Source organism: Phlebotomus papatasi, chromosome 4, assembly GCF_024763615.1.
Source record: "Phlebotomus papatasi isolate M1 chromosome 4, Ppap_2.1, whole genome shotgun sequence".
Lineage (NCBI taxonomy): Eukaryota > Metazoa > Arthropoda > Insecta > Diptera > Psychodidae > Phlebotomus > Phlebotomus papatasi.
The window spans coordinates 2,032,830-2,048,173 of NC_077225.1; the positions used below are offsets into that span (position 1 = coordinate 2,032,830).

The 15,344-nt window shown below is 38.9% G+C and overlaps 1 protein-coding gene across 1 annotated transcript; it reads left to right on the forward strand.

Moving 5' to 3' along the window:
* Window positions 1-457: 457 nt before the first annotated feature.
* Window positions 458-4,775, forward strand: LOC129808630 (uncharacterized protein K02A2.6-like). The gene has a single exon (XM_055858417.1). The coding sequence runs from the start codon at window positions 717-719 to the stop codon at window positions 4,647-4,649; it is 3,933 nt and encodes a 1,310-aa protein (XP_055714392.1). The 5' UTR covers window positions 458-716; the 3' UTR covers window positions 4,650-4,775.
* The last annotated feature ends 10,569 nt before the right edge of the window (window positions 4,776-15,344 follow it).

Below are 15,344 nucleotides of genomic sequence, written 5' to 3' on the forward strand. Positions count from 1 at the left end.
ATCCTCCACCTCTGCCACCAAATCCTGTTCATCGGACATCTACATCGTCTACAATGTCGCTACAAGAGAGCAGAAACCTTCTTCAGTTCCAGGAACTCTACAAAAATATTCCTGTTTGTACGGGTGAGTCAAGAGTTATTGTCCATTTTCTCGCGATTTGTGATGGAATTTATGAGGAATTTTTCAAGCAATATGAGGGAGCAAGAGATATGGAATTTATTCGATATCTTTTGCTAAAAGTAGATTCTGAAATTTATGAAGTTCTAAGAGGTCAAAATTATAATTCTTATGAAGAATTTCGCAATGTAATTAATTCTGTAAATGAACCTGAATTGAGTATTGGAGAAGCTGCACTTTCATTACAAAAACTCTCGATAGGACCTAAGGAAACATTAAGACAATTCGCAAAAAGGGTAGAGGATGCGTTAAGGGCATTGCGACGGGATTCTTTCTGTTATGTACATAATGTATATATTGTATATAGATAGATAAGTAGTTGTAAGGTTTCCCGGATGGTTGAATTGTATGAGAAGAAGAAGAAGAATAAAGTGTGCACTTGAACGGGATGCCTCGTGGTGTTACTGCTGCAGCGACGTGAATGGGATACTAATCTAGATATAATTCCAGGTGAGTGAGCAGTATACTACAATTATGGCGACGTGAATGGGATACTAATCTAGATATAATTCCAGGTGAGTGAGCAGTATACTACAATTATGGCGACGAAAGGACCCAAAGACGAAAGTGAGGTTAAGTCTTCCCAGACAACAAAATTTGTTGAATCATGCCCAAATTTGGGGCCATACGACCCAAAAGGAGCTTTTGCAAGTTACAAGGAGAGGCTTGAGCTATGGTTCGAGGGTCAAGGAATTGAAGACGAGAAAATTAAACGGGGCCAATTGATGTCGGTGGTGGGAGCAGCAGCTTATGAAACCGTCAAGGGATTGGTGACCCCAAAAAAGGTGTCTGAATGTTCGTATAAAGACCTCATCCAAGCCATGGAAGCCCACTATGATCCTGTTCCCAATGAAATTGTACAAAGGTACAATTTTTACAGAAGATCTCAGAAAGAAGGAGAGACTATAGCTGAGTTCATCGCAGAGCTAAGAAAGCTATCAGAATTCTGTAATTTTGGGGACTTGGAAAAGGCCATCAGAGATCGTTTGGTGTGTGGAATTAAAGACGATTCAACTCGCAAGAAGTTGCTGGCAGTGAAGGACCTAACCTACAAAAAAGCGTGTGACATAGCAAGAGCAGAAGAGGCGGCTGCAAAGGGCGCGGAAACGATCCAACCAGAAGAAGGGAAAGTTCAAGCCATCTCTAAGAAAGGATTTGCTATAGAAGAGGGACCCGGGGAGATGTGTTTCCGATGTAAGAAACCACATAATGCCAGTGACTGTTGGTTTAGGGAGGCCATCTGCCGACAGTGTGGAGAAAAAGGACACATCCGGCGAGCATGCACCAAGGAAAAATCTAAGAAAAAGAAAGCAGGAAAGAAAGTAAATGTTGTAAAACTTTCAGATGACACTTCAGATGAAGACGAAACTGTAAATCAGATAAATACAATTGCTGAACAGTGGAATGGTGTTTGGGTGTCAGTGAAGATTGAAGGAGTTCCTCTAGAGATGGAAGTTGACTCAGGGGCATCCAATACAGTGATAAGTGAGAAGGATTGGAGGAACCTGAAGATTAGCAAAGATTATCGGGAGTGCAATGTGAAGCTACAAACTTGGCTTAAAAAAGGGGTCACTGTAAAAGGGAAATTAAAAGTGAAAGTTGAGTTGGCTGACAGGAAGGTAAAATTACCGTTGATTATCACCAAAGAAGGAGGTAAACCGTTGCTGGGAAGGAATTGGTTCCAAGCATTGGGAATCAAAGTGCTTGTTCCTGAAGTCAAAGCAATTGAGATGGACCAGATGGACAGATTGTCACCGTTGATAGAAAAACACAAGGGGGTATTCAGAGAAGAATTGGGTGCTCATCCCGAGATTGAGGTGAACTTAGAGTTGAAGGAAGACGCCAAACCTGTATTTATGAAACATCATGCTCCACCCATGGCTTTGAGAGAAAGGATTGACCAGGAATTAGACAAATTGATAGAGCAAGGGGTGATTGAAGCAGTGGAGAATTCAGAGTGGGCGACACCAACGACATACAGGGTGAAGCCAAATGGTGATATCCGCATTTGTGGAAATTATCGAGGAACGGTGAACCTGATGAGCAAGAAGAATCCGTATCCTCTACCTACAGTGTCAGAACTTCTCGCTGGAGCTGGAGGAAGGTACTATTCTAAAATCGACTTTGCTCAAGCATATCAACAATTGAAAGTAAACGAAGAAACTAGCCGAGTTTTGACTTGGAATACTCATCGGGGTCTGTATCGAGTGAAGAGGCTACCTTTCGGGATTTCCGCAGCACCAGGTATTTTTCAAAAATTTATGGAAACCCTTTTGGCAGGTATACCAGGGGTGTTAGTATTTTTAGATGATATCTTGGTAATAGGGAATAGTGCTGAAGAACATTATAACAGGCTTGAGTTGGTCCTTAGGAAATTAGATGAGGCTAAATTAACTGTGAAGAAAGAGAAATGTAAGTTTGGGGTAGAAGAAATTGAGTTTGTGGGCTATAGAATTAGTAGTAAAGGGATAAAACCTTTGGAAAGTCACATTAAGGCTATACAAGACGCCCCTCCCCCAAAAGACAAGGAACAGTTGCAGGCATTTCTGGGATTAGTTAATTTTTATTGTCGATTCATTGAAGATAGGGCCACAGTAGCTGAATGTTTGCATAGGTTGCTAGATGAAACTACAAATGCTGAGTGGAAGTGGGAAAAAATTCATGATAAAGCATTTAGGGAACTGAAGGAAGCTCTCACGTCCACAGACATTTTGATGCATTACAGTTTGAAAGTACCTTTGGTTTTGAGTTGTGATAGCTCTTCGTACGGGGTGGGGGCTGTTCTGGCTCATAAAACTGAAAGAGGAGAGAAACCAATTTCGTACTTTTCAAGGACACTCAACAAGCATCAAAGGAATTACGCTCAAATTGACAAAGAGGCTCTGTCGATAATTGAAGCAGTGAAACATTTCCATAATTACATTTATGGAAGGAAAGTGACCATCATAACAGATCACAAGCCGTTGTTGGGAATTTTTAACCCGAATAAACCAGTTCCTCAAATTATTTCCCAAAGGATGGAAAGATGGTGCCTTCTGTTAGCTACTTATGACTATGAAATAGTCTATCGAAAGGGGAAGGAACATGGCAATGCAGACGGGTTAAGCAGACTACCTTTGAAAGAGGAAGTGATCGAAGAGAGTGAAATTGGAGTGATTTCTATGTTGGAAACGGATCAATCTCCAATCCAGGCAAGAGAAGTTCAAGAAGCCACGAAAAAAGATCCATTGTTGAAGAAAGTCAAAAGATGGGTGTTGCAAGGGTGGCCAGAAAACTGCCCAGGCGAGGATGTGAAACCATATTTTCTCCACAGGAGTGAAATAACAGTGGAAAAGGATATACTTCTGAGAGGAACACAAGTGATAATCCCAAAGGAACTTCAAGAAAAGTTGATGGACTCTCTACACAGTACACATCTGGGTATAGTCAACATGAAAGTCTTGGCTAGAATGTATATGTGGTGGCCAAAAATGGATCAACAACTTGAAAGAAAAGTGAGGGAATGTGAAACGTGCCAAACTCAGAGAAACAATCCACCGAAAGCTCCATTGTGTGAAGGAAATGCACCACAGAAAGCCTGGGAAAGACTGCACGTAGACTTTGCCGGACCTCATCAGGGCAACAACTATTTGATTGTCGTAGATGTGACGTCTAAATGGTTGGAAGTTGAACGAGTAAGGAGCCAATCGTCAGAGGAAGTGATAAGAGCGATGAGAAGGATCTTTTCGACTCATGGAATCCCAGGAGAAATTTTCTCGGACAACGGAACTTGTTTCGTGTCAAGGGAAATCAGGAAATTTTATGAGTCAAATGGCATCAAAAGTATCACATCTTCTCCATGGCATCCTGCCAGCAATGGTCAGGCAGAAAGAATGGTTCAAACAACCAAAAAGGCTTTGGCAAAATTTACCGGTGACGTCGACTTGAAGTTAGCCAGATTCCTTATGGTTCAACACCTTACTCCAAACCAGACTACTGGGAAGGCACCCTGTGAACTTTTGATGGGAAGGAGGATAAGGAACTGCTGGAGTCGGCTACACCCAGAGGAGATTAAGACAGAAAGGAATAAAGAACACAAAGAACCGAGGAAATTCAAGGAGTGGGACAAGGTCTACGCTAGAAATTTTTCAGGGGACAAGTGGATAAAAGCTGTGGTTCTGGAAGTAACAGGACCAGTGTCCTACAAGGTACAGCTCGAAGATGGAACTGTCTGGAGGAGACACATAAATCAGTTGATAGAGCGAGTGGAAGCTTCTCCAACAGCGACGGCTGACAGACCGGAAGAAGGAACAGTTGCCTCAGGCTCAGGGTCAAGAGTGATACAAATTGAAGAGACCATACAGAACCCAGAAGTTACCACCCCTGAAGAGCCTGGTGAAGTCTCACAGCCAGAGACTCCTTTAAGCGAGTTGAGAAGGTCAGGACGTGAGCGCCATCCTCCCAGTTATTTACAGGATTATGTCTGTGACTAAAAAGGGGAGGGATGTTATGTACATAATGTATATATTGTATATAGATAGATAAGTAGTTGTAAGGTTTCCCGGATGGTTGAATTGTATGAGAAGAAGAAGAAGAATAAAGTGTGCACTTGAACGGGATGCCTCGTGGTGTTACTGCTGCAGCGACGTGAATGGGATACTAATCTAGATATAATTCCAGGTGAGTGAGCAGTATACTACACTTTCCCCATCAGTTAAATCGAAAAATTTACGAGAGGCATTAGATGTATTCTGTAGTGCAATCCGCAATACCGATACAAGAATTATTATGCTGACGCGCGATTTTAAAACTATTAATGCGGCACTCACCTTTGCAGAAAACAGATTACGATCTCTTCCCTTCCACCCAACTGAGAATTCAGCGGAAAATATAGGAAACAGATCGACAAATAATTCTAATTTCAGAAATTCTCATGGGGGAAATCAGTCTAACCGTCCTAGAGATAATTCAAATCAGCCCCAAAACAACTCTCACACCCAAAATTCCAATTTTCGCCCAAATCATTCCAGAAATTTTCGCCAAAATCATTCCGCTCATCAGAATAACAATTCGTCTTTTAATCGAACTTCTAATAATAATCAATCTATATTGAATAATACTGGTGGAAGATCTTCGTTAAATCCTAATGAAACTACGTTTTTCAATCCCCCAGGAGGTCAATTTAATTCCACCGCCCTCCCGCTTAATTCATTTCCTAATTGTTCTCAGACTCATGAGACACGCGAGTCGGAAAACGAAATTCGGTCGGCAGGTCAAATGCAATGAGATCACCTGTCGACCGGGAAAAAGTTATTAAAATACCCAGCTATTTTATTGAAAAGCCCGAAAATCCTCACTTATTAGAAGTATATTGCGTTTACAAAACAGATAGGGCTCAATTTACATTTTTAGTGGACACCGGCTCTCCTTTTTCCTTTATAAAACTTAGATGCTTACACCCGGAAATGCCTGTTGTGGTCTCAAGAACAATGGCAATTGGAGGAATAACTGAAGGTGTAGTGAAGACACTCGGTACAGTCTCACTACGTATGGGATTTACGTCATTTGATCATCAAGATGTCTTAGCATTGCTCCACGTACTTCCTAACAGACCATTCCCTTTTGATGGCATCATAGGGAGAGATCTTTTATCAGCATTAGATGCAGTGATTCATGTCAATCAAAGGCTCGTTCTCTTTAACAAATTACAGATAGCTGTTCCATTCATTCCTTTTTCTCTGGATCAGCATCGTCTCCAAGATGAATTTAACTCGAATTCCCCTGGCCAAAATAATTTATCTAAATCGCATGCAAAAAGCGATCCGCTCTTATCGCCAGAATTCGATGATTCTCCCCAAAATCAGTCTTCCACGCATGACAAGACCAATGAGCCCACAGAAAGAATTTCTTCACAAAATGCTGATTCAGACCAAATTCAATTGAGACCCAATTCCGAAACTTATGTTGAATTTGCATTTCCGCATAATGAACCTCAAGTGTGTCACCAACATAATTTTGATGACAAAGTATATATTCCGGATTGTGTCATCACCCCAATAAATAATAAAGCGCGAATTCCCATAATAAATAAAAATCCGCACACAGTTCAAGTGCAACGCATTGCTCCGATTACTGACCTTCTCCACGAATATTGTGTATTCTCTTTGGAGCCCACCACTAAAAATGATGATTCAGATATAGAAGCAAGGGCAAATAAAATTTTGTCAATTCTTCAAGTTAATGAAAAACTGAATGTTAATGACCGAGAATTTCGCCGTCGGCGAGTGATTTCGCCACCGATTCCTATTGTAGCTTCTTCGGTATTGCTTGAACGACCGTCATTACCTGCTCTTCCGCCTCCTCTACCAAATGACGTCTATGAAACGCCTATAAGAAAACCTATCTTTTTAAAATAACCCTTCCAGAGTATTCTTTTCTTTATATATATAAAAAAAAAAACACCGCCAAAAAAAAAAGTAGCTATATACAAAAATAATTAATTTAAGTAATCTATTCATTGTGTAATGCTAATATTTGCAATATTTTATACCACTATTTATTATACTTTATATTCTATACTATATTATACTTTTCTATACTATTGTATCATTATTATATTTGACGATCACGGTAAACAAACAAGCTATAATTTATAACTATTTATTGTAACTTATAATCTAATTGTCTTTTTTTATTGTAAAAAATAGTCTACATTAATGATATGAATTTTAAAATTTTATTGCCAATCGTATACAAAAATACAAATTATATACAAAAAAAAAAGAAAGATACACCATTGTAAAAAAAAAAAAAAAAAAAAAAAAATTAATGTAATTAGATATATTAATTTATATGCCTTCGTCCAAAAGGGGAGGAGTGTTGCAAAACAGGAAAAGTGCCCAAAATGCTTAACTTTTAGAATGCACTTTTCCTGCTTTGACACCTTTACTCTTTCTCTTTCCATTATTTATATTAAATTTATTATTATTTTTATACAAGAAATGTCGCGACATTATAAAATGTTCGCGACCCATTGTAATTTGGTTCAGTTCTACTCAATAAACCGCGAAAACTTCACCACGCATTTTCATTTCGCTTCATAATGTACAATTATTGAGATAAATACGAGTTTAAACAATCAAGTTTTTTTAATTTCTTGAGAATTTTTACCTAAAGATATCTCAGAAATTTGACGTGATATTCCTCCATAAATGTCTTGGGAGAACATGTTCATGAAACACCAAAAGGAAAACAAAAGTACTCATCCACTTGCATCCCCCACAAGAAAGGATTTCATTTTATTGCACTGTGCTTTAGAAAAAAAAAACTTTAAGTATTATAGTTCATAACGAAGTTGTTTATTAAATCCCCAAGGCATTAATAAATTCATATGGAAAAATCATTTAAAAAAATTATTTTGTTGCCGTGGACCACACTTGTAACAAAGAAATTAAAATTTGAGTGATTTGATGAAGCTGTCTATGTAACGGAAATGATTTTGAAAATATCCCGCAATTAAAGAGTGAACGAGAGAGTGCGAGGGAGAGCAATGGCATGATTGAGAAATGACAGCCTCATTGAACAAGCGTTGAATTTCACGGATTTTTCTCTAGTTTTTCGCGAATTTAATGTTTTAGTAAATCAAATTACAATAATTTTCATTTCATAAAGGGTGTTTCTGTGTTTAAATGTGAATAATTTGCTCAAAAGTGCACAAAATATGAGCTGAAGCGGCTTCACACACACAACCACCATCCCAAAAAATCTGGATAAATTTCGTGACGGCCATCGGAATTGGGGGGCTGATGCCTCCAGAGCGTAAAACAGAGACTTGGTCTGTGCACCGGGCACGAATGCCTCAGGGAGAAAATATCTTCAATTCCTCAAAGTCCGAGCTGCCACTTAAGATAGGCTATTTAAAGCCGCAGTGGTAGGCAGCGGAGCCTCTTCTGGCTGCTGAAAGTAGGCAATCCTAATGCCGACGAACAAAGCCAGAAGATGTTGCCACTTTAGGTCCTTAGGCTTTATGTAAAGCCGCTGAGTCCAGGCAACAGAGCCGAGCGTCTGGCTGCTGAGAGAAAGGCACTTTAGATGCCGCTAAAGACAAGCCAGACTCTTTGGCCGCTGAAGTGGAAGGCACTGGAGTGCCGCTGGACTTGGCCAAAGTGGTCCTGAGAAATCGCAGAAGAGACAAAGGCAATTAAATGCCGAAAAGAAACGCTTGGTTCCCTGGTAATGCGAAATCTAAATTTATTTACAAAAATTATGGGTTTTTATACAAAATTTGTGGTCTCCCACTATTGAGCATTGTTTGAAAATTGCTAAGTCCCTATATTTGAATATATGCCTGATATGCAGAATTGCATTTTTCTTGTTTGTCTTCTTCACCCAATGACGCACGTTAAATAGGTCGGTCATTCACTGGATGAACTGTCATATAAAAATGAATATCTTAAATATATCCTGAAATATATTGATTTGAAGGATGAACCCTTTAGAAAGTGATAATCGGCTTTAGTACGATTCTATTGATGGTAATTTCCATCTGAAATTCGGATTAACAGTGCATTTAATCTTAAATTGAAGATGCTATGAGACATGATAAAGGATTCATATGGTTTTTTCTTACACTATAAGGATTGGAATAACGATATCAAGTATAGTTACAGTTTGATAGTGTAGAAAAATGATCTTGCATATATGAATAATAAACTATGGATATTTATGATAAAAAACTATCCCTAAAAATATGCAATTTAGTGTTCAATGAGAAATTTTGTATCTGAATGTTATGCCCAAGGATTGGCATGATTATTAAGTAAACTAATGATCCTTAAAGGATGAAACTATCTTAAAGCATATTTGGATTATATATCTGCTTGATGAGACGGATAATTTCTAATTTTGGATCACTTATAGTGCAAAAATCTAAGCCTAAACTTTATCATTTTTGCTCGTGGGGTTTTACATACAATTTCTCATATATTGAAGAAAAGGCATGTTCCTATCCGGAACAGCCATTGCTCACGGAAGGGTTAATAGATTCCCTCAATTTCGTTATAAGGAATTCCTGATCTTTAAAACCGATGGTGTGCCTCAAGAATTTTTTAAACAAAATTTTCCTTCGATAGAAATTATCGTTTCCGGGAGCGATAACGATTTGATTCTTGAAACAATTTACGGGATGAGGACTTGACCGAATAAAATCGGAAAGGGACTTTTCACTATGCACAGTGTCACCTGACTCGGAAACGTCCATTTGGGACAGTGTTTCCTCCTGAGCAGCCGTCGTTCTGGACAATGTTTCGTCCTGGGAGGCAGTAGATTCACAAGAGTTATGAGAATCCTGAGACTGTGTCGGAGCTGATGAATCAGAGTCATCTATACCATGCATGAATTGTCGAGACAAGGCGTCGGCGACGATATTTTCCTTGCCGGGCTTATAATGAAAAGTCGGAGCATATTCCTCAATAGCGGCTTGCCATCGCTTCATTTTAGCATTCGAGTTACGATGTGACATTGCAAATGTCAAAGGTTGATGGTCAGTGAAAATATTAACACCTTTGCAGGCGTAAAGGTAATTTCGAAGTTTTTGAAGGGACCAGAGAACAGCTAACATTTCCCTCTCATTAGTTGCATAGTTCTCTTCAGCTTTGGAAAGTGTTCGTGACACAAAAGTAATTGGCTTTCCCTTCTGCGAGAGCACAGCTCCAATTGCAGTGGAGGATGCGTCTGTGGTCAAGTCGAATGGTTGATTAAAGTCGGGTTGAAAAAGTAAGACATCCTCGGATGCAAGAATCCGTTTGACTTTCTCAAAAGATGCTTTAGCATCATTGTCCAAGGTTATTTGTATGCTTTTGGATTGTCTGGCGCTAACATTACCGTTCTCGCCACGCAAGTATTTTGTAAGCGGTTTCACAAGAGACGCATAATTCCTGACAAATCGCCTGTAATAACCGGATAATCCCAAGAATGCTCTTAAGGAGCGAAGTGTTCTAGGTTCTTCGTAATTTAAAATTGTTTGAACCTTCTCAGGAGAGGTTTTAATACCGCCTTCGGACACAAGAAATCCAAGAAACTCGACTTCCTGTTTGAAGAACTCGCACTTTTCTGGGGATACTCGCATATTAGCATCACATAATTTTCCCAAAATTATTTCAATGTCCTTGAGATGTTGTCCAATATCTTGAGAAAAAATTGTAACGTCGTCAATGTAGACGTAGCACCGGACACCAATATCCTCCCGCAAAACGTCGTCAATCGCACGTTGAAAAATGCTCGGTGCATTCTTCAAACCGAAAGGTAGTCGACAAAACTCGTACTTCCCATTGTTCACTGAGAAAGCAGTCTTTTCACGATCTTCCTCCTTCATCATTATCTGGTGAAATCCAGATTTTAAATCGATCGTCGAAAAATATTTTGCTTCTCCTAAACTTGAGAGGATCACGGAAATATCCAGAATTGGATACTTATCGGAAATGGTGTGGGAGTTGAGCTTCTTGAAGTCAATGACCAGACGATGCTTCTTTTCTCCGTTCTCATCTTGTCCTTTTTTATCGACTACCCAGATTGGGCTGTTGTACGGAGAACGAGAAGGTCGAATTATCCCGTCACGCAATAAGTGGGATATCTCAGAATTTACGAAGTCAGTGACCCCGAATGGGTAGGGATACGATTTAGAAAAAACTGGTTGATCAGTATTAGTACGAATCGTCGCGACTATATTTGTGTTGAAAGGTAGGGCTGAATCTGGGTCAGCAAAAACGCTTCTGAGTCGGGTTATCATCGAGCGGAAAGATTTCGAAATGGACTCAGGGATAGAAGAAAAATCAATTTTGATTGAGTTGACCGATTTACAGTAAAGAAATTTTAGCTTTTCGTGGCCCTCATGGCCATAATAAAGATACCCTCTCTTGACATCAATGATTGCTCCTACCTTTTTTAGGAAATCATAACCAATAATGGCGTCAAAACTAGTTAGATCGGGTAAAATGAAAAACGTTTCGACATGTCCAAAAAGCTCTATCTTCGTCTTAAGGGTGATCTCCGTCTCACCATTAACTGTTTTAATTGTAAACGGTTCGTTTACCCTTTGAATTCCTTTTAGCAAATCAAAATCCCTGATATAATTTTTTGAAGAGCCCGTATCTACGAGAATTTTAAGGGTCATCATATCTTCAAGCTTCTTCTCTATAAAGGGAAGAAGCGACTTTACCCTAAAAAATTAACATCGTCCTCATAGTCAACTTGTTCCTGGATGTCATCTAACTGATCCTCAGTTTGATCAATATATTCCTCAGCACCCCAATCCTCAGACTGAAGTTCTTCAGTCTCATCGGTCTGAAGATTGTTGATTCTTTGGTGTTTTCGGGGATCATCGCGAACCGAAATAGTTGACTCTAGAGGCCGTTTGAAGGGAACTCTAAGACCTTGTTGGTTTAAGTTAGGTCTCGAGGGGCCTGGAGCAGGCGTATTGTTCTGGGATTCACGTGGGATAGGTCTGCTTGCGGATAAATTTTGACGATTAAAGTATGAAGGATTTCGAGGAAATAACTGTGGCCGGAAAACAGGGGGTTCGTTAGTAGACAAATTAGGTCTATTTAAACGAAAACGACTTGTGGATGGATCAACTTCCATAGGAACATCCCTTGGTTGAGCTCCTAATGATTGCTGCGAAGAAATCCTACGATATTGGGGCAAATTATGAGCTTGTGGCTTAATGGACTGTAAACCCATTAGACGATTAGCGAAAATATTTGCAAAATCATATCGCCGTTGATTCATGTTAAGTTCCTGGGCTAAGGCCAAGGCTGATGGAAGATCATCAGGTTTGCTAGAAAACAAAATATCTCCAACAGGTTTATTCAAACCCGAGATAAAAACGCGGAGAGCGTCAGAACGGTATTTATCGTTGAGCAATTTTATCATTTCAGAATTGCCGGAATACTGCATTGTCACCTTATTAGTGAGCAAATTAAGATGTCGCTCAATAAAATCATAGTACTCCTCGACAGACGTTCGCCCTTGTCGGAGGATACTCATTTCCTGTTCAAGAACATGAAGTGACCTCTTATCTGAATAAGTATGATCCAGTCTCGCGATAATCGCTTCAAAATTTAGTACGGTGTTATGAGATGCCAGGATAGTATCCGCGTTTCCGACAATTTTGTTACGGGTAATTGCGACAGCCTGATAATATTTCGAGGTACCCACATAAGGTTGGTACACTTTAATTGCGGTGTGGGCGGCTTGTCGCCATGATGGATACTTCAATAGAGTTCCATCAAATTCCGGTAAAGATTTGACAAGATCTAATCCTTCGGGGCATGCAGTAGTAGAAGTAATGTCAATGGGCTGGTACGAAATAATCTCGTGTTGACATGTCAGGGCATTTATTTTCACAGTTAAAGCCTCAATTTCGGCTTGAAGTTCGGACCTTAGCCGATTGGCCAATGCCTCCTGATTTACCTTAAAGGTAGTTGAAATTATGGCACGTAGTGTACCCTCATCTACTCCGGTAGTCATGATTATTTTCCTTTATTAAAAAGGTTCGGAAATTAATAAAAAAGAAAATTAAAATTAAAATAGCCCAAAGGAAAATCTCAGAATCTCTCTCCTATTTCAAAAAAAAATCAAATTTAAATTTATAACCTTGAAATTTATTTAAAAACGTAAAATTAAATAAAAATATTTCATAAAAAGAAATGGGAGTCCACCCGAAAGTCACAATTAAATCGAAAAAGCAAAAAATTAAATAAATCAAAAGGAAACGATAAAAAAAATCAATGGCCCACTCACAATAAGATTGCTACTATCAACTTCGGCATTTTAATTTTAAACTCCCTGCGCACTCTGTTGATCCTCGCAGATGTCGTTGACCTCAATTGTTGTCGGCAAAAATTTACTCGAATCCTCAATTCAATTTTGAAAACTTTTCCTTTCCGGTGCACTTCACCTTCAGTTCTTACAGTTCTAATAGTTTTTCCCTTTTTTCCTAACACTATCTTCGCTTTCACTATCCCTTGCTTTATTTTGTCCGAAAAATTTTTTCACTATTTATTCTTTATAATTTTCTTCACTTTTTCCACTGTCTAAGTCTTTTCTGCTATTTCCACTCTTAAAGTTTGCTTCACTTCATACGAAGTTTTTTCCTCTGTTTAATCTTTGTAATTTTTCTCACCTTTTTCCACTGTCTAATTTTTGTTTTTGCTATTTTCCACTCTTTTTTTCACTGTCTTATTATTTTTTTTTGCTATTTTTCACTCTTTTTCACTGTCTTATTCTTCCCTGCAATTTTCCAACTTCAAAATTTTCACTTTTTTGTTTTTTTTAATTAACTTTCAAGAAATTTTCACAAAGTTTATAGAATTAGTAGTGAATTTTATCACAACTACCACAAGTTTTCCACTAGTACGGTGGATTTCACGATGGGACTCTATAGTGATTTTACTCACTGTCCCTGCTCGGGCGCCAATTAAAAAGACTTGTTGTTTCTTTGGACACTCGACGAAGAGTGGTTTATTTATTCAAATCAATCTCAGCCCTAGGGCAGAATTCTTTATTTTTCCCACATCCGCTGCTTGGCGTCACATTCGCACGGGCGAGGGTTTCTGCTGATCAAGCGTCTGCAGAATGCACGCTTTATCAGAAGAAACCCTATATCCGTGCGATGCAAGACCAATGCAGGGATGTGGGTTGGCGCAAGATTGCGCGCGTTGCTAACTTACAGCTTAAGAATTATTAAACGCAATTTGCATTATTTATGTATAAATATCGTTCGAGTTTGCCACAATCCGAATTTGCAATTAAGGAATCGCACCTTTATAAGCTAATCTAGGCTTATCACTGGCTTTTTATTATAACCTCCTCTCAAAAAAAATAACTCTCATAAATAACAGAAAAAACTGTCAATTATCTCATTATTTTTTTCTTCAATTAATTAATTAAATTTTTTTCTAATCTTTAGAATCTATTTTTTTTTTTAATTTCAAACTTTCATTTGCCATTTTTTTTATTATTTTACTTCGCTTCTCACTCTCATTCTCATTCTCCTATTCTTTATCTGTTCTTACTTTTTCTTTTTCTTTTTTTCTCTTCTTTTACTTAGCCCCAGCTCAAGTTTGCTATCAACTTTTGCTTTCATCTTTTCTGTTTTTTCTCTTTCTTCCTTTTTTTTATTGCTTTTTTGCAATGTATCTTCACTTTATCATTTTTCTATTTTTCTCTTATTTTTCGTTATTTGAATTTTTCTTTTGCTACTTCAGGGTGCTTCTTCATCTTCTTGGGTATCTCTTTTTTGCTCCTCTGGTTCTGGTTTTTCTTCATCTATAAATTTTTGAATTCTACTCTTTTTTTTACATTATCGGTTGTGGTATCTTTTTTTCCTTTTTCCTTACTTTTGTTCGAATTTGCGCATTGATTGCAATCTCAGTGATGGCAACACGACAATCCCATGATTTTCAAGCCATTCACTTACCTCGACCCTTTGCTAACTTCTCACGCTACCCACTATCCTGCTCTGAACCATTTATAAATTCACAATTAAAAATTTATGTATTTTAAATTATGTAAATTCTGTGATTCGGTCGGAAGCGGGGTTTCCGCTGTTTACCCGTGGAAGCTGTTGTGAAGACGGCGGCGGCCGCCGCTCGAGTACCAGCGTCAGGGTAGGGGTGGGTTGTGGGTTCTTAGTGGTATGGGGCGCATTGTGCTCGAGTGTATGAATAAATAAATAAATAAACTTAAAAATACGAGAAATAAGTGAGTTAGTATAGGCATCTTCCTCTTTCTCACTGGTATATTAGGGCATACTGAAGCGCAGCCTAGTGCCCGACGCTCTCTATTGCTCCCAGTGAAAACCCCTGTTTTGCCACACTACCGACTCACTTTGTCCCTGTCCCTATTTCCAGTGTCAGGGCCACGACTAGCGCGCGGGAAACCTCTTCAGCATCACATAAGAACTAAATAAAGTCAATTTGCACCCTCTAAACGAAAGTTGTGCCACCTTGCGGAATTGTGAATAAAAGACACACTTTCTGACAACTCATTGTTTACATTTCTGCCGTCAGTGGGAAATTTAGTCTGGAAGTTGAGAGTCTGAGAAGAAAGAGCTGCCGCTGCTGTCCGGTAAGACGATCCCATCCACAACACTGGTGTCAGAAGTGGGATTGATCTGATCACTCGGAATC